The sequence below is a fragment of the Theropithecus gelada genome, chromosome 12 (genome assembly GCF_003255815.1).
Source record: "Theropithecus gelada isolate Dixy chromosome 12, Tgel_1.0, whole genome shotgun sequence".
NCBI classification, from domain to species: Eukaryota; Metazoa; Chordata; class Mammalia; order Primates; family Cercopithecidae; genus Theropithecus; species Theropithecus gelada.
Genome location: NC_037680.1, coordinates 77,045,262 through 77,073,212, shown reverse-complemented (window position 1 = coordinate 77,073,212; position 27,951 = coordinate 77,045,262). Strand labels below are relative to the sequence as shown.

Here is a 27,951-nt window from a genome sequence, read left to right as displayed (position 1 = left end):
AGATATACAAATGGCCAACAAACATATAAAAAAATGCTCAATGTCACCAATAATCAGAGCAATGCAAACCGAAACCACAATGTGATACCACCTTACTCTTGCAAGAATGTCCATAATCAAAAAATCAAAAAACTGTACATGTTGGCTTCAATGCAGTAACAGGGAACACTTCTGCACTGCTGGTGGGAATGTAAACTAGTACTATGGAAAACAGTGTGGAGATTCCTTAAAGAACTAAAAGTGGAACTACCACTTGATCCAGCAATCCCACTACTGGGTATCCACCCAGAGGAAAAGAAGTCATTATTTGAAAAAGATACTTGCACGCACATGTTTATAGCAACACGATTCACAATAACAAAATCATGGAATCAACCCAAATGCCCACCAATCAATGAGTGGATAAAGAAACTGTGGTGTGTATGTATAAGTATATATGTGTGTATGATGGAATACTACACAGCCATAAAAAAGGAATGAATTAACAGCATTTGCAGTGACCTGAATGAGACTAGAGACTATTATTCTAAGCAAGTAATTCAGGAATGGAAAACCAAACATCATATGTTCTCTCTGATATGTGGGAGCTAAGCTCTGGGGACACAAAGACAATGAACTTTGGGGACTTGGGGGGAAGAGTGGGAGGGGAGCGAGGGATAAAAGACTACAAATATGGTGCAGTGTATACTGCTCGGGTGATGGGTGCACCAAAATCTCACAATTCACCACTAAAGAACTTACTCATGTAACCAAATACCACCTGTACACCAATAACTTATGGAAATAAATAAAAATAAAAGCCAATCTATTAATGTTACAAAGGAAAAAAAAGAACAAAAAGGAGATCAGTTTAGCAACTGAAATGACCAACGTTTTCACAGCTGGCTGAGATGTTCGGGAAGCGGGGAACAACAGCCTTGACGGAATTGTGGGTAGCAGTTATACCCCCAGCCAAGGGAAGCTTCTCACCAGCCAGGGGAGAATGCAGTGCTCACTCCTCAGGATCTTCTGCTTCGGGATTTTGGAGCAGGCGTCTGAGTAAGGGGGTGAGGATTGCTGAACTTTGGAGTCTGGGTTCTGCCTTAACCAGTTAGCTGGGGGACCTGGCACAAATCATTTACCCCTCTGGGTCTCAAATTCCTCAACCTGAATGGCCCCCATTCTCCGACATTCCACATGTTTTGTCTGTGAAGCTAATTTAGCATTACCTTCTCAGGGGATAGTCCACATTTGGCTGCAACTTCCATGATACAAGATTCAGTGATCAGCCCTGCCTGAGGAAAGCCAAACCCACGAAAAGCCGTGTTGGATGGAAGGTTGGTTCTGCATGCCCAACCCCGGCAGCGGAGGTTGGGAAACTTGTAAGCATTGTCCATTTTCAGAAGTCCCATTTCTATCACCTGGAGAAATCCAGAGTTGATGTGATTAAGACCTTCTGAACCTGTTTTACCATCCTACGACCTCATACCAAAACCAGGCTGGGAATGGCAGCCCTCTTTACATCTCATCAAACATGCTAAAATATTCCCATGCCCCCAATTAAACACATTTTTGCTATAAAATAATTTTTAAGTATTTGAATAATGTTTCCTTTGAGAGCATTATTTTTTATTTTTGTATTTTGGAGTTAATGCATTTTTTTTTTTTTTTTTTTTTTGAGATGGAGTCTCGCTCTGTTGCCCAGGCTGGAGTGCAGTGGCGCGATCTCCGCTCACTGCAAGCTCCACCTCCCGGGTTCACGCCATTCTCCTGCCTCAGCCTCCCGAGTAGCTGGGATTACAGGCACCCACCACTATGCCCAGCTAATTTTTTGTATTTTAGTAGAGACGGAGTTTCATCATGTTAGCCAGGATGGTCTCAATCTCCTGACCCCGTGATCCACCTGCCTCAGCCTCCCAAAGTGCTGGGATTACAGGCATGAGCCACCGCGCCCGACCTTAATGCATTTTTAAAGATTTCAAACATACAAAGGCCTTTGATATGTTCACAGGCCCCAAGCACTGGGTTTATATAATGTAATGATTATAATATCCTAGAAGACAGAGAAAACAGAAAAAAATGTTTTGGCATTGGGTCTAATGTGTTGGTTCTCAATGGTGAGCAATTTTTCCCTGCTCCTGGGGACATTTTGCAATGTCTGGAGACATTTTTCATTGTTAACATTTTGGTTGAAACTCTTTTTTGTTTTGAGATGGAGTTTCATTTTTGTTACCCAGGCTGGAGTGCAATGGCGCAATCTGGGCTCACTGCAACCTCTGCCTCTGGGGTTCAAGTGATTCTCCTGCCTCAGCCTCCCAAATAGCTGGGATTACAGGTGTGTGCCACCATACCCAGCTAATTTTGTATTTTTAGTAGAAACAGGGTTTTACCATGTGGTCAGGCTGGTCTTGAACTCCTGGCCTCAAGTGATCCACCCACCTCAGCCTCCCAAAGTGCTGGAGTTACAGGTGTGAGCCACCGTGCCTGGCTTGGTTGAAACATTTTTATTTGTGTTTGGGGTAGACACAGTGGCTCACACCTGTAATCTCAGCACTTTGGGAGGCTAAGATGGGAGGATTGTTTGAGCCTAGTAGTTTGAGATCAGCTCTGGCAAAATAGTGAGACCCCATCTCTATAAAATAATAATAAAAAAAAATTAGCTAGGCATGGCGGCATGTACCTGCAGTCCCAGCTACCTGGGAGGCTGAGGTAGGAGGATCGCTTGAGCCACTGTACTACAGCCTGGGCAACAGAGGGAGTCTCTGTCTCAAAAAGTAAAAAGTAAAAAATAAAAAGACTAGAGGGTGGTAATGCCACTGACACCTACTAAGTAGAGGCCAAAGATGGTACAATGAGCAGGATAGTCCCCACCATAAAGAGCTACACACTCCAAAATGTCAGTAGGGCCAAAGCTGAGAAAGCTTGGTCTCATGTGTGAATCTGGGAAAAGAGTTCTAGGTTTGGGAAGCCGGGGGTGAACACAGATACAACTCAGCCAGCATCTCTGGGCTGACACCAGGAAGTAACACATGGCTATCCCTGCAAGGATGGTCATTATGCCTTTATAATCAAATATTACTTAACTATTGGACATTTTCTAAGTTAAATCATTTTATGTAACACTCTTTCAGGAATGTGAACTTGTTCCTTAAAACACTTACCAATAATGATTCATCCAAAGAGTTGCCTGCATTGCTATAATGCTCCATGTCCAGGGCCAAGATTCTGCCATCATTCATGAATCCAGCCTGGCGAAGAGAACCGACATCGAATGCTGGAACAGTGGCCAAGTCTCTCTAAATTTTGTCATTTGCGAACCCTCCACACATAGGGGAAAAGCGTCATGACATTGGATTTGGCAGTGATTTCTTGGATAATATATAACTAGCTCTGTGATCTTAGGCAAGCTATGTAACCACACAGGCGATTTGTGAAATGGAAGTAAATAAGGCAACACATAGAAAATTATAGGCAAGTGCCTGAAACATAGCAAGTACTCTAAATATAATTAATATTACTACCATAAATAGTATTCATATCACCTTTCCTCACACTACTCTCCATCAGAAAACACTATTTTCTCATAGTTTTAGTCACCATTATGGCAACGGCTTCTGTCACTATAATCCAGTCCTTTCAACAAAGTCCCATGGGGGTGAAGGACATTTCTGCTTCAGGGTCCTGTTGTCACTTCTTCCCCCAGCATTTACACAAACAAGTTCTTCATTGTCCTTCCAGATCGGCTTCTCCTTCCAACTTGTCGCTTTCTTCTAAAACCCTCCAAGTCATGTTTATGGTTTTATTCATTGCATTTTGCCAAGATTTTCATTAATCCTGTTTTATTTTACACTATAATGGCTCTTGGACCCATCTCTTCTACATCTTACTATCATATTCAGACCCCCCAACTGCTTCATGTCTGAATGCATCAGCTGCCTCCCGCTGGTCTACCAGCTTCCATCCTCTCTCCTCCCCAGACCATCCTCTTAGCCTCCCCAAAGAACCCATGTTTAATTACGGCACTGAGCCAGTCAAGGATTCACTCAGTCTCACTCTTTCTTTCAAGATCAAGTTTAAACTTCCCACTCTGGGACTGTAGGCCCCTCTCAGTCAGGCATCACCTAAGCCCATCAATCCTATTTTTCACTACCCTCCAGGAAGTGCTTTCTGTTCTAATTCCCCCTCTCCCCTTACTCCTGCCTCTATCAAACATGCCATGTTTATTACACCTCTGTAGTTTTGCTCTTACTATTCCCAAACCTGGCATGCCTTCTTTCTGTCTATCTATTCTGTTTTTTTTTGTTGTTTTGTTTTTTGTTTTTGTAACAGAGTCTCACTCTGTCACCCAGGCTGGAGTGCAGTGGCGCGATCTTGGCTCGCTGCAACCTCTGCCTCCCAGGTTCAAGCGATTCTCCTGCCTCAGCCTCCCAAGTCGCTGGGATTACAGGTGCCTGCCGCCACACCTGGCTAATTTTTCATATTTTTAGTAGAGACAGGGTTTCACTGTGTTGCCCATGCTGGTCTCAAACTCCTGAGCTCAGGCAATCCACCCACCTCAGCCTCCCAAAGTGCTAGGATTACCGGCCTGAGCCACCGTGCCTGGCCTCCATTCTTGAAGACCTATCTTTTACCTTCTCTAAGAAGGTGCTTATATATACTCCAACTCATATTCCTGTCTCCATCTTTTAACCTGAGATTGTTATGTTTTTGTAATGACTTCACATATGTCTTATTTTTAAAAATCTCCTTCAGGATAAAGTTTACTGTAACAAATATTTCTGAGCTAGATCAAATTCAAAATACAGTTTAGAGTGTGATGTGAAATGGAAACATTCATTATCTCCTAAAAAACCTGTATGTAGTTATGCAGTTTTGTGATGGAGACAATGCTATGCATTTAACAAATCCTATTGTCTTTCATCCTGGGCGCACAGGAAGATGACATTTCCCAGCCTCCCTTACAGTTAGGTGACAGAGGTCTCGCCAATGACATCTGGACACAACTGAGGTCTGGTGCCTAAAACCTAAAGCACCAACCACATGACACTCCATGCTCTCTCTCTCTTCCCTGTCTGCTGTCCTCAGCAAAAGATCTCCTGGAAGAATCAGAGTTTGCAGGGCAGTGGTACCCAGTAAAACTTTCTGTGATGATGGCAATGTTCTGTGTCTGCACTGTCCAATATGGCAGACACTAACCACATGTGGCTACTGAGCACTTGGAATATAGCTAATACAACTATGGAGCTAAATTTCTAATTGTATTTAATTTGGATAATTTAGATTTAAATAGTCATATGCCCCTAGGGACCACTATATTGGATGATGCAGTCCAAGGGCACAGTGGCACCAATAAATGGAAACAGCTCCAGTTCTCAATGATTTTACAAAGCAGAATCCTTCCCCTTTCCCCCTCAATGATTATGCTGAGCTGTTACTTGAGCAAGAAATGACATAATGAAAGCTTAAGAGCTTTTAAGTTGTTTGTTAGAGCAGTTAGCCCACTCTGACAAGTACAATTTTTCTTATAAAGCAAAAGAATCACTATTTTCTGTTACAAATTTTTTTCTATGAATTTCTGGAACCCCATTTTAGAAAAATATCCTTGATACATTGAAGAATGAGGAATCCATTTATAAATAATTGTTTTTATTACAAATACTGTTCTGAGAATTATTCTACTTTTACCATTTTAATATGTGGGAATAAGTATGGTAATCAGATCTACTTTAATGATGTACACACTCATGTTTCCTAGTTATTCGCTCTGTACAGCCAATACCAGCTAGCACCAAGTGTTTTATTTCTGAAACTGACATCTTTGAGCTAAGCAGAAAAGCCTCCATTGAACCAGCTAGTAATTAAAAGTCAGTGCAACAAATAGAAAGTTAAATAGATGCTCTGTTTGTTGATTTGCTCATTGTTACTCCCCACTAGAGAGCAGCCAAAGGCTGCCCTGTGCACTGATAGGATGTTATATCTACAACATAAATCATTCCTCCACACCTTCTTGTACTCACTTTGTACTTTCCAAGGTAAGGATGGCGGCCTCCAGTTATTAACATGTCTTCTCCTCGTTCCAGAACACAGCGAACTGCACGGCCATGTCTAAAACAGAAAAAAGCAAGTGAAGTAAACTCTTTTACCTAGTAGGCATTCTCTGGGGTTTATATAACTCCTAGCAAGAGCCTGAGTGAAGCCTACGCGCACCACAGAACAACACAACTACTTCCCACGCCTAGCCTCTGCTGACCTAAGGCGTACACAGTGAGCTTTCCTCCCGTGAGGTCAGGGAGTAATGCCAGGCATTTGCAACTTGTGGGACGGAGGCTCTCGGGTGCCAGGGGCTCCAGGGCATTGCGTTGGGAGCATTTCCCATTGCAGTAACAACCTTTATTATAGGCAAATGGTCCCAAGGTCTTATTTTAGACTCACCAGAAATGGAAGAATGCAGGTGNAGGCAAATGGTCCCAAGGTCTTATTTTAGACTCACCAGAAATGGAAGAATGCAGGTGCTGTCTAACTACCAAGTGCTCCCTGATGGGAGAGATCTGGAATCAAGGTCTTTTTGCTTCCTGAGATGGAGGAACTGACCCATATTACTCAGCAAACAAATTAAGCCTTCTAGGTGTGCCTGCTCCAGAGACAATTTTCCATGAGAATTTTTTGAGATCCTCAAAGGAAAATGGCTATATAAATGAATGTAAGCATAACAAAAGCAAAGTCTCTATTTAAATCAAGAAAATACACATATACACACATACACATATATACACATATATACACAAATGTATATGTATGTACATACACATATGCGTGTATGTATATGTACATATATGTATATATGTGTGTATATATGGGACCCCATTTTACAAAAATATCTTTGATATATTGAAGAATGTCCATATATACACACAAACATACATATATGTTTATGTGTATGTATATAAACATATATGTGTATATGTATACATAGGTACATGGTTCAGAAAGTCATATATATGACCTCTACATACATAGCTCAGTCCAGCAGGTGCTGAGGACAAGTAACTCCCATCCATTCAGGACCTGTTTCTGCCCACTTTCTAGGTATTATAATATTTTTTCTGTGGCTTTTATTATTTTCAGTAATTGATTCTTATTTTGGTTTCTATAGGACAGTATAAGACAAGTAAGTATAATAAGCTGGCAGCTTGATTGTGTGTTTGTATAGTATATGTGATATTAAATAATCTTGGCCCAGGTTCTTCCTCATTGATTCTGACAGTGAGAACTTTCAGCGTGACTTCATTTTATTTTTAGCAGATTTTCTCCACTTACTTGTTTGCGGCAAATGCAGTGACGGCTGCAAAGACTCCGGTTTTGAACGCCTTCCCTCCAAATGCTCCACCAACACGCTTTACATGGCACATGACCTTGTTAGCTGGGAGCTTCAAGGTGGAGGCAACAATGTCCTGTGAACAATAATAGTTCTGATTAATCTGATCCATCTTCAGCAAGGACTTAACTGTGACTATTATTGTCACATCTATGATCTTAACAAACAAAACTGTCCCCTGAAATGGGAGTGTGACAGCCACTAGATGTTTTGATTCTTTAATGTTGCACATGATACCCACACCGTGTGGTTATGCTAAATAATGGGATAATGTTCAACAACCCTGGCACACAGCCCCACCTGATCTCAGCAATACTTGGCTATGATGACATTGCCAAAACTAATTAGTAGTGTTTTCATTGCCAGTGACATATTTTTGTGCTCATACTTTTTTGTATTTTCCCCATGAACCACACCTAAAGTATTCTATTCACATTAATCCCTAGGCATACGTTTCCTGAAGCCGTGGGATTTTACAGTCTTCTAAGCCTCACTCAGCATGGGTCTTTTCCCCGCATTCTACTGTCTCTGCTGGAAAATAAGCACTTCTCAGCCAGGTGTGGTGGCTCATGCCTGTAATCCCAGCACTTTGGGAGTCCAAGGCAGGCAGATCACCTGAGGTCAGGAGTTCGAGCCCAGCCCGGCCAACGTGATGAAATCCCATCTCTTTTAAAAATACAAAAAGTAGCTAGGCATGGTAGTGCGTGCCTATAATCCCAGCTACTCAGGAAGCTGAGGCAGGAGAATTGCTTGAACCTGAAAGGCAGAGGTTGCAGTGAGCTAAGATTGTACCCTGCACTCTAGCCTGGGTGACCAAGCGAGACTCTGTCTCAAAAAAAAAAAAAAAAAAAAAAAAGCACTTCTCACTTCTTGCTTGGATTGCTGCTAAAGTTGACTAGTTGGTCTTTCCTGGATGCAGATCTCACTCTTTTCTGCCATCCTAATGATTAGGGGTCATTTAGTCTTAATAATTGATTCTTACAGATGTGAAGCCTGAGACGGATGAGGTTACGGACCCAACATCCCACAGGGAGTGAAGAGTAAAGCAGGCCTAGAGCGGAGTTCCTCTGACCCTCCTTAGGATCCTGCCTTTTATGAGGCCTCATTCTCCACAGTCTTACATTTCTACTCTTCTACTAAGAGCACTGGCTCCCTATGACCAGAATCAAGACCCGTCTGCCTCATTTCCCTTACTCTCAACCTGATGCTTAAACCTAGCCTCCCTTAAGGCACCCCTCCATTCCAGCTGGGGTGGTCATTGTGCTGTTCCTCCTTCCTTCCATGCATATGCTGTCTGGGGTACAGGAAACAGGCAACAAATGCTTGCAGAAGAGTTGAGAAAATAAATGAATGGATGTCATTTGATCTTGCTGTGGAATTGCCTGGAAGTGACCTCTCTTGTCCTACCATCTAGACAAACCTCACTCTCAATCTGAATCCAAACTTAAGACTTCTTTGTGGGACTTCCTGGATGATTCTAGCCCTCAGCAAGCTCTCCTTTTTCCTAATTTCTCCACGCATGTAAATTTTGCCTTTGCTGATTTAGCACCTGGTTGCATCCTTTTCAATATTGTTTCCTGTTTCATGTGAGTTAGGTACCATAGACTTTGGAGAGCAGGTCTTGCTCTTTCTTCTCCTGTGTTCTTAACAGTGGTTCCAAGAGCTGAGCAAGAGATCTGCTGATTCCATAACTGGTTTTAAAGCTACAATCCACAAACAAAAGGCTCCCACTTTAATAACACTCTTTTAAAAGCATTGAACTCATATGACCATTAATACCCAAATCAATATGGCTATTAGTACTCAATATTTCTTCAGTCCCTGAAGAAATAACATTTTTTGTTTTGGTTTGTTTGTTTTGTGTTAGAGACAAGGTCTCACTGTCTCCCGGACTGGAGTGCAGTGGGTGATCATAGCTCACTGAAGCCTTGAGCTCCTGGGTTCAAGCGATCTCCCCACCTCAACCTCCCAAATATACTTTCATCTCTAATTGCTCTTGATATATTTCACTGGCCGGAAATCATTTAGCCATGTCCTCTCCACAATGGCCCCATGTTACCTGTATATATTTGGGAAACTGTGTAGACACGTAGACATCCATTTCTTGATCCTCTCCCTTGGGAACAACAAGCATGCTTTGGGTTTCCATATAAAAATGTTCTTGACCTCCCATATGTATTTCACCTGTTATAGGAAAATACATGAAAGTCAAGGAAGCAGTCAGAAGAAACAGGTAGTGTCCCCCAGGTGTCATCCCATTATGCAGAAATTCCACTGACAGTGCTTCTGCTGGGGGAGCAGGCTGCACAGTGAAGTGTAACAAACAATGTTTAGCTTTCAGTCTCCTTGCAGATTTGAAGTAAAGTTCTGTAGGAGAATCTTTTGTGTCTGCCAATATCTAGGTCACAGAGTCCTAGAGAAAGGTGTATGACTTTCTAGAACCAAAAGCAGAGGGGTCTTGATTCAGTAGGTCATAAGGAGCCGGTGCTATTAGCAGAGGAGTAGGAATGTGAGAATGTGGAGGCTTCCAGCTCTAGGACAAGTGGGAGTAGATATACTGCTCTCTGTACCTCCTGTTAAGTACAGATAACAACCCTGAGCATTATTTATAAAACAAACATAAGAAGACTCTGAAAGGTGGAGAGAAGGCAGACCAGCTAGGGACTTCAGGACCCAAGGAAAGACACAGCAGTGAGTTCAGTGAGTTTTGTTGTTGTTGTTTGCCTCAGACATCCCAGACTTAGTTCCGCAGAAGCCAGCAATCAAAAAACACCAACAGGCAAAGACACACGCGCACACACACACACACACACACACAATCTTCAAGAAAAGCCACTCTCCCTAACCAAAGGACCAGAAAAGGGGAAGACTAGAAAGCAAAAAACTTAGACAATAAGCACTCTACTCCAGGCAAACATCATAGAAAAAAACTGCAGCCCTACCCCTACTGTAAAGGTTGAGTAGGATATCTATAGTTCCACCCTTGTCAGGCTGCAATGAGGTGTCCCAGCCTCTCTGTTGGGGTGCTGCCAGTGGACGCCACGTGGAGAACCTGGACTTACAACCCCTACCTAGCAGTAACAAGGCATCACCCCCTTCTTCCCCATCAGCAAAAGGTTAAAGTAGTCCAGTGAAACAGAATATTATAATAAAATAGAAGATTCAAATAAGATCTAAAGTTTCATTACATAATATCTAAAATGTCTAGGATACAATCAAATATCATTCATACCAGGAACCAAGAAAATCCCAACTTCAATGAGAAAAGACAATCAACAGATGCCAACACTGAGATGACACAAATGTTGGAATTATCTGACAAGGACTTTAAAGCAGCTGTAATAAAAATGCTTTAATAAACAATTACACAAACACTTGAAACAAATGAAAAAATAGAAACCTCAGCAAATAAATAGTATAAAAAGAAAAAACAAATATAAATTTTAGAATTAAGAAATACAGCAAAAATTTCAAAAGTTCAAGGAAGGGCTCAGCAACAGAATAGGGAGAACAGAGGAAATGATTAATGTACAAGAATACAGAACAATAGAAATTGGCCAATCTGAAAAGCAGAAAAAAATAGACTGGAAAAAAATGAACAACACCTCAGGAACCCATTGGCTATAACAAAAGAGCTAACATTTGTGCCATTGAAGTCTCAAGTATTTGAAAAATAATGGCTAAAAATTTCCCTAAATTCACAAAAGACACAAATCTACAGATTCAAGAAGCTGAGTGATCCCAAATAGAATAAATTCAAAGAAATACACTCCAAGACACATCATAGTCAAACTTCAGAAAACTAAGGACAAAAGCACCATCTTGAAAACTATGAGAAAGAAACACTACTTCACCTATAGGAGAAAAGCACTTTCATGGTGAAACCCTGTCTCTACTAAAAATACAAAAATTAGCCAGGCATGGTGGTGGGTGCCTGTAATCCCAGCTACTCAGGAGGCTGAGACAGGAGAGTAGTTTGAACCCGGGAGGCAGAGGTTGCAGTGAGCTGATATCGTGCCACTGTACTACAGCCTGGTCGACAGAGTGAGACTCTATCTCAAAAAAAAAAAAAAAAAAAAAAAAAAAAAAGAAGAAGAAGAAAAGCACTTTTAAAGACAGCAGATTTCTCTTCAGGAACCATGGAGGCCAGAAGAAGTGATAAAAATTTTTCTAGGCTGGGCGCGGTGGCTCAAGCCTGTAATCCCAGCACTTTGGGAGGCCGAGACGGGTGGATCACGAGGTCAGGAGATCGAGACCATCCTGGCTAACACAGTGAAACCCCATCTCTACTAAAAAATACAAAAAAATTGCCGGGCAAGGTGGCGGGCGCCTGTAGTCCCAGCTACTCGGGAGGCTGAGGCAGGAGAATGGCGTAAACCTGGGAGGCGGAGCTTGCAGTGAGCCAAGATCCCGGCCACTGCACTCCAGCCTGGGCAACAAAGCGAGACTCCGTCTCAAAAAAAAAAAAAAAAAAAAAAAATTTCTAGTGTGAAAATACCTGTCAACTCAGAGTTCTATATCCAGCAAAAGTATCTTTCAACAATGAAAGGGAAATCAAGACATTTTCAGATGAAGGAAAACTAAGAATTTGATTTAAACGGATTTACCCTGAAATAATGGCTGAGGGAAGTTTTTAAAACAGACAGAAAAGGATTTTTTTTTTTTTTAAATGAAGAAATGTTAAAATATCAGGAAGGAAGAAAGAACAACAGAAAGAATAAAAATACCAGTAAACACAATAGACTTCCTTTCTCCTCTTGGGTTTCCTAAATTGTATTTGAAGCAAAATTACAACATTACTTCATGTGATTATAAATGTATGTAGAATAAATAAATAGAATTATCAATTATATTATAAAAAGGAGAGGGATGTAAAGGGAGGTAAAACTTCTACACTTCAACTTGTAAAATGTTGAAACCAGACTCTGATATTTCATATATGTAAATATTTTATATGTATATAAATTTTATTATATATATGCCTGTATATATGTGTGTGTAAACTATCTAGAGCTACCACTAAAAAAAATTGTACAAGGAGATATACTAAAAAATACTATAGATTAATCAAAATGAAATTCTAAGCAAATATTCAGGCAACCCATAGGAAGGTGGGGAAAAGAATAAAAAGCAGAGGGAACAAACAGAATGCAATTATTACTGGCCATCATGTTAATGGAAGGCAGAACTTTTAGAAATTAAAAATTTACTCAGTAATAGTGATTTGCAAATTGTTTGAGGATTCCCAATGAAATGTTTTAAATTGTAATCTGGACTTCCTATCTTATCAAAAATCTGAGTTTAAAAAAGAGTGCAGAAAAATGAATAGATTCTGCTTCACTTATAAAATATAAACATTAAAATTTCACAAGTTCAGATCTTCACTTCAATTTAAGCTTTTACCAAATTGTCTAAAGACCCATGTCATTGTCACTAGGCTCAAATTCAAGCTTGCAGTATTACTGATTCTGCCTATCCACTCAGAATTTATTTTGTTAGGTATTCACTTTATTTAAAATATACAGAGCTAAAAAAATTAGACAGAGCTGTACTTGTTTAAATCTGTAAAGCAGGCAAAGTTTTAGAAACCTGTTATATTTTCCTGCCTACCCCGACAGGCCCCACCATGGTGCCCTCTCTTCACCTTAGGGTATTGCTCTCAACTCTCTAGGTTGGAAACCAATTTGATCAACTAATCCCTGAGATAAAATGTTATCCCAGTATAGGTTTAGGAGTGATTCCTCCAGGCATATTTACATTTTAATAAGAGGCCCTTAAAGTCCCAAATTTACTAAGATGTGAATGTATCTATTTGTACCATGCCCAGCGGAGCAGGTTGTGGGGAAAATTGTCTCAGGTTCAGGGCTCCCTGGGTCTCTTGTAAATCCTTCTATACAGATTGTCCTCTGTGCTCTTCAGTATAAAGCACATCCCAGTTAACAGAATTTTAATGAGATAAATAAGAAGCAGGATAATGTAGAGGAAAGAATACTAACTTTGGAATTGGGAAAACTCTTAGATTTGATCCTGGTCAATCAGGTAGCCTCTCTAGCCTCAGCTGGCTCATTTGAAAATGGTAATCTTTAGCATCCTCCAGTGCTATGACACCGGGATTAGATAGAGCTGAAATATATCTTCGCAGCAGATAAGTGCAAACAATAATAGTACTCCCTCCAAGAACACATTCTAAGACCTGATGTAATGCTCCATTTATTTTATCTTTTAAATATTTTTTTTTCTTGGAACACCTATGTTCTTTCTTTTTTTCCTTCAACTTTTAAGTTCTGGGGTACATGTGCAGGATGTGCAGGTTTGCTTCATAGGTAAACGTGTGCCACGATGGTTTACTGCACAGATGAACGCATCACTTAGGTATTAAACCTAGCATCCACTAACTGTTCTTCCTGATGCTCTCCCTCCCCTTACCCCCACTCCTACAGACCCTAGTGTGGGACACTTATTTTCTTAGAAGACAGATAAAGTGTTGCTATAATTAATTCTAATTACCTCTCATTGAAATAAGTAATCAGAAACTCATAATCCAAATGACGATAGCAGACAAAGGAAAAACTAGATTCAAATTAGTGAGTCAAAAGGATGAAAACTGGTTTTCTTTTGCCTTCCCTCGTGTTTCCCTTCCCTTGTCTTTCCTTTTCTTTCTCCTTCCCTCCTTCCCTCCCTCTCTCTATCTCTTTTTTTTCTTTGACAGTCTCACTCTGTCTCTCAGGCTGGAGTGTAGTGGCGTGATCTCATCTCACTGCAATCTCCGCCTCCAGGGTTCAAGCCATTCTGGTGCCTCAGCCTTCCTAGTAGCTGGGATTACAGGTGTTTGCCACCACACCTGGCTAATTTTTGTATTTTTATTGGAGACAGGGTTTTGCCATATTGCCAGGCTGGTCTCAAACTCCTGGCCTCAAGCAATCTGCCTGCTTCAGTCTCACAAAATTCTGGAATTACAGGCATGAGCCACCGCTCTCGGCTTCCTTTTTTTTTTTTTTTTTTAAATAGAAGGAGTCTTGCTACATTGACTGGGCTGGTCTCAAACTCCTAGCCTCAAGCAATCTGCTTGCTTCAGCCTCACAAAGTGTTGGGATTATAGGGGTGAGCCACCACACCCGGCTTCCTTTTTCTTTTTCTTTCTTTCAGACCTCACATGTTCTGCCTTGGCCTCCCGAAGTTCTGGGATTATAGGAGTGAGCCACTGCACCTGGCATTTATACTGAAAAGTAGTATAAACATCCTTTTTAATATTCCCGTATTATTTTTATACTTATCAATGGGGTATGCAACAATAACAAAAATTAAAGAGGCAGACTAAATCAATCACCTAATTGAATTAGATAATTAAAGAAGATGTCAAGGAAAAATACAACAATAGAATTCTTGCACAAATACTCATTATGTCAAAAAACAAACATGAGACAAGGAACCCCCCTAAATATTGATATTTCTGACATGCTCATGCCAGAAACCCTCCATGATAGAAATGTACCCTCCTTTTCTCTTCATTTCCATAAATCAAACTTACCTTTCCAGTGTTTTCCACATTTTACTAGCCCTAAGAATTACCTGGGAAACTTGTTACAACTGATTCTGGGGCTGTTTTGGATCCTCTACAATTCTAAAAAAGGACACAGGAATCTCCAGGTCTCATAAATATCCTCAGTGATTTCTACAAGGAGAAAATCTTGGAAACACTGGGTTTGATAAATGAACCCCTGCCAATGTATCTCACTAATAGACAATCTCTTCAGGAGAACAAAATCATCTGAATCTAATAATCATTGCTCACAATTATTGATTTGTTACTATATGCCAAGAACACGTGATTATCTCTTACAATCTTTATAATTCATGTTTGAAATTGTTTTTACTTTATCCACATAATATTAAAACAGGGAGACTGAGACCTGAGAAGTACCCTACCAGGTCACACAGCTAATAAGACACAATGCCAAGGAAAACTGGTAGGTGACAGTTCTAGGTATCTTTCCTACAGCTTCCAGGTGACATTTCCAGTCAGCCCCGAACACGCTTCAAGTTTAACACATCCATAGAGTTGAGACATGATGGGCTTGGGGCTCAAGAAGCTGGGCTGACTGGTGACATATTACACAGCTCTGGCTGTCCACTCAGGATGGGATGTGTCTTAGGATTCTTCCTATTTTTGTGATCAAGGTTGGAGAGAAAAATTAAGAAGATGGGAGTTGTGTTTGTTTGTTTCAGATGGAGTGTCCTGTCACCCAGGCTAGAGTACAGTGGTGCAATCTCGGCTCACTGCAACCTCCGCCTCCAGGGTTCAAGCAATTCTTGGGCCTCAGCTTCCTGAGTAGCTGCGATTACAGGCACCCACCACCACACCCAGAAATTTTGTATTTTTAGTAGAGAGGGGTTTTCGCCATTTTGGCCAGGCTGGTCTCGAATTCCTGGCCTCAAGTGATCCACTCACCTTGGCCTTCCAAAGTGCTGGGATTATAGGTGTGAGTCACTGTGACTAGCCCAGAAGATGGGAGTTTTTAACATGCACTAGAGGCCAATGTCCTGGAAATTCACTTAAAGACAGACAATGCAAGGTGATTTCTCTGCTCTGAGATGTGACACAGACTGCCCGTAACCATCCAGTAGCATGTCTGCGTAAATCAGAGATCTTGTGAGGCAGGCATTAGGACAGCTTTCACAGCAGCAATGACAGCAGAATGTGGTGGGGAAAGCATGGGTTATTTAAGACTTATGATGAACCTCTTTTTTCTGCTATAAAGGACATTATTGAGACAACTGGTGAAATTTCAATAAGGTGTGTAGATTAATAGTATATGTGTTAATATTCTGATTTTGATAACTATGTTTATGTTAGACAACATCCTGTTTTTAGGAAACAAACGCTGAGTATTTAGGGGTAAAGAGACATACATCATGTTTACAATTTACTCTCAAATGGCTCAGAAGTGTATGTGTGTGTGTGTGTGTGTGTGTGTGTGTGTATCATTGGGGAATCTGAGTGAAAAATATTTGGGAGTTTCTTTAATGTTTCTGCAACTTTTATGTAAGTTTTAAAATATTTCAAAACCAAAAGTTAAGGAATTGTACTGGAAAGTTATAATTAACTATTTTCTAAGAGGCAAATTTAATTTTAATTACATACAGATATGCAGGAAAGAAGTCTGGAAGAAAGAAAGGAGAAAGGGAAGGGGAGAGGAAGGGAAGAAAAAGCAGAGAAGGAAGAAAGGAAGAGAGAGAGAATCAATGAGAGAAAGGATGAAGAACAAACATGGACTTTGGAAATCCTAATAAAGCCTATCAATTCAATGGCCGACTCTGTCATTTAGTAGCTGTTGTGTGACCTTGGTCACACTCCATAATTACTCTGAGCCTCCATTTGCCAGCCTATAAGATTGACATAATAATACTGTCTTGCAGGGTGGTTGTGAACAGGAAAGGAAACGACATCTGTAACAACTGGAGCCTTGATGAGGGAAGGGGGATCGGGCACAGGGGCAGGGTCTTGCCTCCTGTTTTGCCTCCCCATTGGCTCTTCGCCTACCCCAGAGACAGAGGGAAACGCGTTTGTGAATGAGGTGCCTGTTCCACCTGATCCTGAGGAGCAAAACCCTCCTAGGTTACCAGATGATTTCCAGAAGGCAAAGGAAGCATTAAACTGACATGCTTAGAAGGCTTCCAGGGTCGCTTACCCTTATATTACTTTTTTACCTTCAAGAATTTGATCAACCACTTTAAATGCTTCATCAACATTTCCATATTCCAGTTTCCTTTCTGGCTCGAAGAAGGAGTTGTGTTGTATAGCTTCCTAGAGAGAAAACAGAAGAGTGAGGCAGCTTGGGCAAGACCTAGGGCGGCAGGCACACCCCACTGCACATCCTCTGAGCAGAGGCTGTTTCTCCCTTCACCTTGTGGTCCCGTGCACTTTCACCATGACCCTGGTGAGCCAAGCTAACAATCCAACTGCAGAGAGACTCCTCAGTGAGGAAATGTAAATGTGCCCACTGAGTCCGAAGAAATAATATGCACAGAAAAAAACTGGCATCTAAGTGATCCCAGAATGAAACTAGTATTTTCCAGGCAGATTTTTGTCTTCACATCACAAGCCATTTCATGTAGCCAAGGCTATATAGCATAGGGCTTCAGAGCCTAGGCTCTGGACCCAGACAGCATTGCACACATTTTTCCCATTTACCAGCTTTGACTGTGGGCCTGTCACTTCACCTCTCTTACCATCATCTGTAAAATGGAAGTAACAGGTGTGCATATAGCTCCAATAGGATCGTGGTTGGTGAAGATAAAATGAAATAAAACATGTGAAGAGCTTATACGGCATATAGTAAGCACTCAACAATTGCTAGTTGTAGAGACTCTAGTGATTGGGATCATGGTGGCTCTGCCTGCCAGCCCCACATTCCTTCTTTGTGGGGATGAGCATTTCATTTGCATGGGGCAGTAGAGCACCTGGGACCTCTAGCTCTGAAGTAAGATTTCAGACAAGCCCTGTCTGGGTGCTGGGTGTACAAATCCATTTATACACTGGCTTCTATTGGCTCTCCCTCGGTGCCCAGTAAAGGGGTACAGTGGTACACATAACCAGAGATGTAGTTACAGTAACATAGGTTGGTTTTTAGCTATCCCTGAGAATTTATCTTGCAGTAATCCATGTGTCCACTGGCAAATGTGGTGTGCCAGCTCCTGCTGGCATTATCCACTGTGGGTTATTGTCCATCCATGAAATTCCACTCTGTTGGTAGTTGGGGATTCTCTTATCTGTTTCCTTTTGGCCACCAGTAGGTGTCTAGACAACACCCCTTAGAGGGATATGCTATTGTGATTCTGCCATTTCCCCCATTCAAACACTAGGTTGGTTTGTTTATAGCACCGGTGGGACCCAGCTTGTTTGACAGAGTGTTTGTTGATTGCTTTTGTTACTGACTGGCTATGTAACCTTGGGTAACCCTGTTTTTTAGTTTCCCCATCAGAATGGGGATGAAAATAGTTTTTACCTCATAGGATTTTTGTGAGCATTTAGTAAGTTAATGTGTGAAACTGACCTAGAATCATGTCAACCACGTAGTGAGCTCTGTATAGGTCCTGGCTATGATCATGTTGTTGTTGATGTTTATTATTCATGACAGATGCTGGTAGGGAACACATTTTTTTCCATTATGGTCATCATCCTTACCCCTCGATTCAAGAGTTTTGATCATTTCCCCATTCAATCTACTAAAAACTCGAAAAGCATGAGTCAGATTAAACCTTTGTGATAGTGACAGAGATAAATTTGGTTTTGTTATTTTTTGATTGATAACACACTTCCTATTGGAATCAGTTCATGTGCTTTTCTTATTAATCCAAGATTAAAGAGATTCCAGGTTGAAAAAAAGCTAGGTTTTATAAATCCTATTTTTAAAAGCTTAATCTTTTTCAACTTTACTGGCTGGTTGCTCTTTGAGTAACTTTGAGCCAATTTTCTGAATTTTTCTTAGTCAGGAAAGTGATAAAAGAACTGTAATGAATAGGGAGAGGGGCATATTTCCCTCCTCTAAACTTTGATTAAATTCACTTTGATCCAGTTGATGAAACTTTGAGAGCTTAATCTCTGAACACAATGTGAGGCAACTCTTTTCCACAAAGCCAAAGCTTGAATCTGATGCTGGGATTCTCTGGCAGACAATCACGAGTCTATTGGTTGAAGTGATGAGGGCGGGGGGAGTGGCATCTATTATATTTCCTTATAGGGGCTTTTATTTGGCTGGAAGGTAGGGGGAGTGAAGAGTAGATATTTAGCCCCTGATATTGGGCAAAGATTTATACACAAAACATTGATGAAGTACTATGTAAATAATTTCTAATAAGTAATTCTAACTCTCCAGCAAAACTTCGGGGGATGGAATATAGGAAGCAAGAGCAGCAGGCAACACGTAAATGAAAAGGGCCTGAGAAGGGAACAGAGTGTTTGAATTTGAAACTGGCCAGGAAAATTTGGGAGGCCTAATCACACTTCGACTCCAATTAAACTTCTACATTTTTGTCTTTTTGACATGATTTTATTTTTATTTGAAAATGTAAGAAAAATTCCCAGAGACAAACTCCATGTTCCTAAGCATCAAGCAGCATGGCAGAAAACTCCCCAACACCCAGTTCTCCTGGAGACACTCATGGTGCCCAGGTCGATTCCTCAATTCTGCCTCAGGCCATGCTGGTCACCCAGAGAACAACATGTTCATTATGCTGTGAAGCTAATATTGTGTCCCAGAGCACATGCAGCCTGTATAGACTGAGTCTCATCTACTTACACTGCCTCCCCAGTGTTCATTCTTTCATCATTCAGGAAATTATAAGAACCAATGGAATGCACACAGAACATCCTATCATTTCACGGAGACGAGTCTTATAGCCTTTATAAATTTTCAACTCCTCTCTCAACGTCACAAGAGAAAATGCAATTCTCCAGTTTGTTTAAGTTGCCAAAATACCTGTAGGCATCATACGATTTATCTCTTGAAAAATCTAAAAATCGTGTCTCTGACACTCACTTCATGGAACATCCTGTTGGTCCTCACTGTGTGCCTGAGTGAAGGTGGGTACAAAGTCACAGAGTGGATCCACTTTCCTGGACATCACTGGTTCCCATCCAGCATCCTCTCCCCTTCCCCTTTCCCAACAGGGCTCAGATTTGTTTCAGTTTCCTACACTCCCCTATGTAGCCCACTTACTTCAGAGAAATCTGGCCCCAACTCCAACCCCTAGAAGTAACCAACAGCTCCTCCATTCCCCTGCCAGTCATTAATTCAGAGATGGACATGTCACCTAAATGGCTTAATGAGGCTGGATCTCAGGATTTGTGCTTGGAATGCTGGGGCAGTAGGGTTCCTCTTACTCCTCGAACATGAATGAGGAAGTCCAGGTTGTCCTGGCGGCCATCTGTGTGACCACAGGAATCGAGCTTCTATCGTGGGCAGCAGAGAGGAGCAACAGAAAAAAGCCGTGTCCTTGGGGAAATTGTTAATACTGAGACTCTTTAGAGGTTAACAAAGTCCCTGTATTTTGGAGGCCACTTTGAGCCACATTTTTCTGTTACGGTAGCCAAAAGCATTTTAACCGATACTTGTTCTGGCTCCCAACTGGCACCACCATGGAACTCATTACCTCGATTGTTAGGATCAGTGGCTCCAAATCTTGATAGACAATCTTCACTTGCTTAGCAGCTCGCTTTGCCTGAACCTCAGAATCAGCAAGCACGGCACAGACAAGCTGACCCACACAGAACACCTACGACACAGAAAGACCTTTGTTGTCAAGGAGGGCAGGCATCAGGTCCTCTCTTTTATTTATTTTCTTCCTCCCTCCTAGTACTAGATCACATGAGGGTTAGGGCTAGATGTGACCCCTCCACATCTGTCCATGACTGTAACCACAGCTGGCCTCCTGACCCCAGGCACTGGGGGAAGTTTAGATCCTTGTGCTGTATCAGAGGAGCAGGAGTCATGCTGTCTCGAGGACAGGAGGCTCAGGCTCCAGGCCAAGCCTATGAGGCTGTGTGAAGGCCAGCCTGTCCCATGGCTTGATGTGTAGCTGTCACACGACAATCAGAGCTGTTCTGAGAGACGAGAACAGCTCTGATTGTCGTGTGACACAACCTCTGCCTTTATGGACAGGGAGACCAGGAAGTCACAGCTCATCTCAACCAGAGAGAAAAAGGGGGTGACCTGGGAAGGGGAGTCCCTGTGATAACAGAAGCCTGCTGGTGAGCACATCTCTCCTCACAAACTGTCTTTTCATGAAAAGGCATCCTAGCCAAGATGCAACCAAGCAGACAGCATCCCCTTCCTGGGGATTATTCACCTGCAGGTGGGGTAGCTGGACTCAGGAGTTCACACAGGGACCAGAGCAGAAATGTAGATGGGGAAAAGAAACCTTAAGCCTTGAGAAAGGTAAAATCAGTCTGGACTGGAAGAAGTCACCATGACTACTGAGTTCTCTCTCCTACCTTATGCTGTGATTCACAATTTCAACGTAATCACTCATTTTAAAAATCGACTTTAAACTACTGTGTCTTTTCCACAATGAACATAAAGTAGTTTTGTCATCAGAAAAAAAAGGTATTGAAAACATTAAATGTAGCATGAACACACAAAAAGAAGTGTGTTCGTTGGAGGGGGGCAGTGAAGGAGAGAAAAATGAAACAAGAATGGCAACATGTTGATAACTGTTGAAGCTGATTGATGGATCTATGGAGTTCATTGTACAGTACTTTCCCATTTTTGTGTATGCTTACAATTTCTACAATGAAAAGATTTTTAAAAGCCATTAAGTGCCATAAATGAATGTTTTAAAAAGCATTACACCAACAAAGGCAATCATTCACAATGGCACTCCAAAGTCTCCTAATTTGGCTTCTGTGACCTGGCACATAGATGTGGCCCCTGAGATGCTTATAATCTTCATAAGCACATCTCAGAGAGCAGATACTATCATGCAGCCAAGATCAGTTTCACTTGTTTAGTAAACATTTATGCAAAGGCCTTAAATTCTCACCATCTCTGCCAGTGCTACACAGCCCTGCTTTGGGGGAGTTTCAACCTTGAGTTCAAACTCTCAGTCATCAAGCTTTCATTTCTACAGACAATATCTTCCAGGGAATATCTTCCAGGGAGAGCCAGAGGAAGGGACTGTTTCAAATTATGAAGCCCTTTTGGGTAAACACTGAACTGAGCAGTCTGAGTTATGCAGAAAACTTGCTGACTGCTGTCCTTGCTGTAGCCAAAGTTTTAATCATTTGTAATTTTCACAAGGCAACAATGTTATCACTATACCTCCACTCATTCACCCTGCAATGTGTGAAGCAGTGTGTGGAATACACAGATGAATCAGACATGGGTCCTCACTCAAGGAATTTATACTAGATAGAGGAAATATAAAAGACATCAAAATAAACAAACTTAACACAAGGTAGAAAGTACTTTAAAGGTCACTTCATTTTCTCCTCTAGACTTTAAGCTCCATGAGAGTAGAGATCATACATATCTGGTTCAACTATGGTGACCAGACATCATAGATGCTCACTTTTAAAAAGCCCATTTAGGCCCAGTGTGGTGGCTCATGCCTGTAAACCCAGCACTTTGGGAGGCCGAAGCAGGCAGATCACCTGAGGTACGGAGTTCGAGACCAGCCTGGCCAACATGGCAAAAACCCTCTCTACTAAAAATACAAAAATTAGCTGGGCATGGTGGTGCGTGCTTGTAATCCCAGCTACTCAGGAAGCTGAGGCAGGAGAATTGCTTGAACCCGGGAGGTGGATGTTGCAGTGAACCGAGATCATGCCACTACACTCCAGCCTGGGTGACAAAGAGAAACTCCATTTAAAAAAAAATAAAATAAAATAAAATAAAAAATAAAAAGCCCATTTAACACACGGAAATATGAATGAATCAGAATAAGTTGAGAGAGAGAGAGATTAAGACAGAGAGAGAGAGATTGAGAGAGAGAGAGAACAAACACTACTTCTAGATTGAAGAATGAGAAAAAAGGCTTCATGGTGTAGATATCACTTGAACTTGTAGTTGAACTTTGACCACGCTGAGACTGGGACAATAATAAGGAGTTCTCAGGAAAGGGATTTCCATATAAAAGTTATCATTAGGCCGGGCGCGGTGGCTCAAGCCTGTAATCCCAGCACTTTGGGAGGCCGAGGCGGGCGGATCACGAGGTCAGAAGATCGAGACCATCCTGGCTAACATGGTGAAACCCCGTCTCTACTAAAAATACAAAAAAAAAAAAAAACTAGCCGGGCGTGGTGGCGGGCGCCTGTAGTCCCAGCTACTCGGAGGCTGAGGCAGGAGAATGGCCTGAACCTGGGAGGCGGAGCTTGCAGTGAGCCGAGATCGCGCCACTGCACTCCAGCCTGGGTGACACAGCGCGAGACTCCGTCTCAAAAAAAAAAAAAAAAAAAAAAAAGTTATCATTAATCCATCTTCATTTATCCATTTATACCATTAGCAGCAGGCCATCTCACTATTAGAAAATGTAAAATACCAAATAATCTTTTACATAACCAGTTAATGTCTTCACTTACATGGAAAATGAATATATTTGAATTCATTCAATATTAGAATATACCTTTATAATAAGCATTCTAAGAATACTGGAGTCTTTCATGGTGTGCCAAATTAGATGATATCGTTAAGAAAATATGAAGCACCATTAACTGAGAAAGTTATTTTTCAAATAGAAAGCAAAAATGCAGTACCTTATCTGTCGCCAGAAATTCCTCAGCTTCGGTGAAAAAGCAGAAGGAGTTGACGTCACTAAGATGTTCTGCTGTTATGACGTCCACCACACCGGGCATGCTGAGAGCTTCTGACAGATCAATAGACCTAGGTGATATACACAGCAGAGCTCTGAGAGTGGCCATAGAGGCTGAGAACATGGTTAATTGGAGAATAAGATATGAGAGAGGTAAGAACTGTCCAACAGTCTCTGCCAGACAATTGAGAAAAAATTCTTGGGACAATGAAGTTGTAGTAAATCCTACATTTCGATCCCATTTCACCTCTGGTCTGCATTGGATATCACCAACAAATAGCCTATTTCTTCACACCATTACTTTTCACTAATGTGACTTAGATGAAAAGACAATCATTTATGCCCATTGGGTAAGAACTTTATCACTTACATAATCTTAGCATGAGCTCTTGAACTAGTCACAAAAGTCAAGAAAAGTTCCTGGTCCACCGGAGGCATGTCATCACAGTAGATGGCCTCCCCCGTGGCGTGCTTCACACCAGACAGATGCATGATGGGGTGGCCAATTGGGTCTTCGGGATGCTGCTTTGGGCCCATATGCTGTTTAATAAATAACCAAAATATACTTTTACATTTCTATAGAGAAAGTAGGAATTATTATTATGCACATCTCCCATAAGAAGGTAGCTATATAATTTACACTCAAACCAGAATACTATTGCGTATGAAAAATCACTATTGGGCTGGGCACAGTGGCTCATGCCTATAATCCCAGCACTTTGGGAGGCTAAGGTGGGCAGATCACTTGAGGTCAGGAGTTCGAGACAAGCCTGGCCAACATGGTGAAACCCCATCTCTACTAAAAATACAAAAAAAAAAAAAAAAAAAAAAAGTAGCCAGGTATGGTGGCACATGCCTGTAATCCCAGCTACTTGGGAGGCTGAGGCTGCAGAATGGCTGGAACCTGGGAGGTGGAGGTTGCAGTGAGCCAAGATCACAGCACTGCACTCCGGCCTGGGAGAGAGAGACTCCATAAAAAAAGAAAAAAGTCACTATTAATAACACCAAGACAATAAACCTACTACAGTAATTCAGTAAGCCAACTGGTATGTCAATCCCTGATGATGTTCTTATTTTTCACCTTTTTTGAATGTAGACCCCAAACATCTCTAATGAAAATTCCATTTGCATAAGTAAACAAATTTAAATCTTTCTTCTTGATAATATAAAATTATGTCCTCTTGCTAATGCTTATGTATCTCTTTAAATTTTATTATCAAAATGACCTTACTGTTTCTATATAAGCATGACACATATAATATTTTACAGAAGAGTATGGTGATATCGTGACTATGTTTATAGAAAATACTGAGGTTATTACTTCAACCAGAGTAGCCTTCTTTTTTTCTATTTTGAGTGAGGCAATGTAAGAAACAATTGGCAAAACTCTTAACTTAGACAATCCTGGTAGAGAATGAAGCCAAAGGGACCTGCAGTTGGAGTAATGATTCACTAATGTGGCTCTGTGTTAAAGCCCCCTGGAGCAGAATGCCTTGCTGGTGGCTCTGTAAATACCTTAAATGTGTTTCATTAACCAAAGCAGAGATTAGTCAGCACAATGTCTGCCCTGGTATTTCAAATATGGGAGTTTCTGGCTTTCCCACTTGGGTGTGTATTTTGAAAAGAATTGAAGGTATGAAGAAAGAAGGAGAACGAGTGAAGAGACATAAGGCCAGGGTGAAGGGTGTGGCTGAGGAGTGGCCTGCTAAGCCCTGGCGGGTACCCCAGTCTGTAACTCACTGTGTCCACATTGCACTTGGTAGTGGGACTGAGGCCAGACTCCCAGAGGCTTTCTCTGGAAGATCTGGGGGTGAGGGGCATGCAGTCATGTTGGCCAGGTCGCAGTCAGGGAAAAGCTATGGATGCCTCCCCTTCCCATCCTGCAATTCACAGGATCACCCTGAGCACTTGATCTTCCTTTGAGATGAGCGTTACAATGCCCTGGATCTTCCTTTGAGATGAGCCTACACATCATATGGCAAGAGGGAAGAGAAAACAAGTCGCCAACACATACTGGTTAAAAATCTTTACTGGGAGAAAAAAGAAGAAACAGGCCTATTTCCAACATAGTGTCCTTTAAGGCATCTGAGCAGGGAGAAAAGCTAAATTCTTTTGTATTTGATTACCAGAATGTGCAGTTTGAGAAAGCCTATTCAGTACATATGAACAACAAGTTAGATACTTGAATCCATCCAAAATGGTATTTCATTTCACTCTTCACTGCAGGTTTTCCTGTTTCAAAGTCCGCCCTGGTCCAATAAAAGTGCTCCAAGCCTCTTGCTCTACGGAACTGAAGAGAAGCTGTCTGGATTCCCCTGATTAACACATTTCCTTTTCATGTAGATGTTTTGCTTTCCTTTCTGAACATTTGGATTTAATTCATCTAATCCCACAAATGGAGGAGAGCTCTGGTTATAATGAGAGCTTTACTTAAGACAGCTGTGAAATGTACAGTTCTCCAATGCCCTCTACAGATCCAGGAACTCGAGAAGAGTGCTCCCCACTCACTACCCAACTATTTAAGGGCCTCAAAAAATAAACCTCTGGGTAGAGATAGAGATCAGAGATTCTCCAGGCAGGTGGCAGGGCTGGAATATCAGGAGAGAACAGCAGAGTGGCATGTGTTGTTTCAGAACATGTTCAACATTGATTCGAAAAGAAAAAAAATATTGCTTTCATAAGCAATGAAATATTGTCATTTCATAATGACAAGAAGTAAAATGTCAACCAAATTGTGGCTGACAACTATGCACAGAAAGTAGTGTAATTTCTATAATTAACTAGGTATAAGACATGTGTGTAGGATGCACTTATTCCTATTTTATATAAAATTTACCATCTTGCTGCAAAATAAACACTGCTGATAAGCATTTATTGTTCTAATTTCATATTTCTTTTACTTAAATGTAAACTTCAATTTTGTAGTTAGTATAATACAGGGCACAAAAAACGGAGTATTGACTAAGTTTTTGTTTTTTCTTTTTCAGTTATTGTTGAGTCATTCTGACTTTATAAGCTAGAAAGCAGGAGACTATCGAGAAAAATAATTTAGGCCTTGGCCCAGGGCTCCATTAAATAAAGGTAGATATTAGGCCACGAATGTAGGGGACTAGGGGAAACTAGAGAAAAGTTTACTTATTGGGGTTCAGGCATGAGCACAGATTGGAGGCAGTCCCAACACTCCAGCCCTTTGGCGTAGCTCACACTGCCCTGTCCTCATGGCAAAGGACTCCCCTCAGTTCTCCTCTTCCTCGTCTGCTTTGAGGAGCTGAGATAGTGATGAAAAGGAAAAACCAACAATGAGGTTCTACCAGGTGTGGTTTTTCATATGTTGCAGATGGTAGGAATTGACTTCCTCTGCAAAATATCCCCCAAAGTGCTGAGCTGGGATGCTGCTTGGGCTTTCAACCTGAACACACATTTGAGTGAAAAAAATCACCCACATCTTCTTTTTAAAACCCTAAGATCCTTTTTCATCCTGAAAAGCAAACTTCCAGATACTTCACAAGCTCAGACATTAAGGAAAGACATTCATAGCTATCTGTAATGGGTCTGGGAGTTAACTGACATAACACGTTTCACTGTAACCAACGGAACACTTCATCACATTGAAAAAAAGTCTTTTGAAACCATGTTGTGTGAGGCTGGCCAAAAAACTGAGGAAAAATTCCAAAAATGTCTTTGTCCTATAGTCAAAGAAATCATTTTTTTTTCTTTCTTTTTTTTTTGCAGTCAGTCATGATAAATCTACTGGTAAAAGAGGCTGTCCTCCATTACCTGCTTCCGCTTAGTATTTGGCTAAAGATACTATGGAAGGAAGAATGTTGCCACCTCAAACTGGTGATCTTTTGAAGCTGTGTCAAAATGCTTTCAAAACAAATGAACTGATTTAGGGGGAAAATGCTATTCGTGAGTGCTGACGTTGCTCTAGCAATGCGGATATTTGTGCGTGTGAAAAACCACAGGCAAAACAAAAGCAAAACTCACCTATCTGGCAGACACTTTGTATCTAAAACTTTGTTTTGCAATCAATGATAAACTCTCATTCAAGATCATGCACTATGTGAAAAATTTCCTTTTTCTTTGGATGATTTCGATATCTATGAATTTGCTGTTGTTTCTTTCTGAAATTTATTCCATTGTTTAAGAAATATTAGGGCATTTATAAGCCGAAGGGTTCAACTATCATATTTGAAAAGAACACCAGGGGAGATGGCAGCTGTTTTTAACTTTCAAAATGATCATTTTCAATGGAGTTTGGTGCATTTTAACTTTTAAACATTGAACCG

At 41.2% G+C, this 27,951-nt stretch overlaps 1 protein-coding gene across 1 annotated transcript in view; it reads right to left on the bottom strand.

Annotated features, from left to right (window-relative positions):
* The window catches only part of AOX1 (aldehyde oxidase 1), an 88,933-nt gene that overhangs the window by 28,310 nt on the left and 32,672 nt on the right, over positions 1 to 27,951 (bottom strand). Inside the window, exons 17-25 of the mRNA XM_025404993.1 lie at positions 24,033 to 24,202; positions 23,607 to 23,733; positions 20,507 to 20,629; positions 17,063 to 17,159; positions 9,414 to 9,538; positions 7,297 to 7,430; positions 5,997 to 6,084; positions 3,141 to 3,227; positions 1,209 to 1,400 (exon numbers count right to left, since the gene is read on the bottom strand). Of these exons, the coding sequence (XP_025260778.1) occupies positions 1,209 to 1,400; positions 3,141 to 3,227; positions 5,997 to 6,084; positions 7,297 to 7,430; positions 9,414 to 9,538; positions 17,063 to 17,159; positions 20,507 to 20,629; positions 23,607 to 23,733; positions 24,033 to 24,202 (1,143 nt within the window). The remainder of the gene's footprint in view (positions 1 to 1,208; positions 1,401 to 3,140; positions 3,228 to 5,996; positions 6,085 to 7,296; positions 7,431 to 9,413; positions 9,539 to 17,062; positions 17,160 to 20,506; positions 20,630 to 23,606; positions 23,734 to 24,032; positions 24,203 to 27,951) is intronic.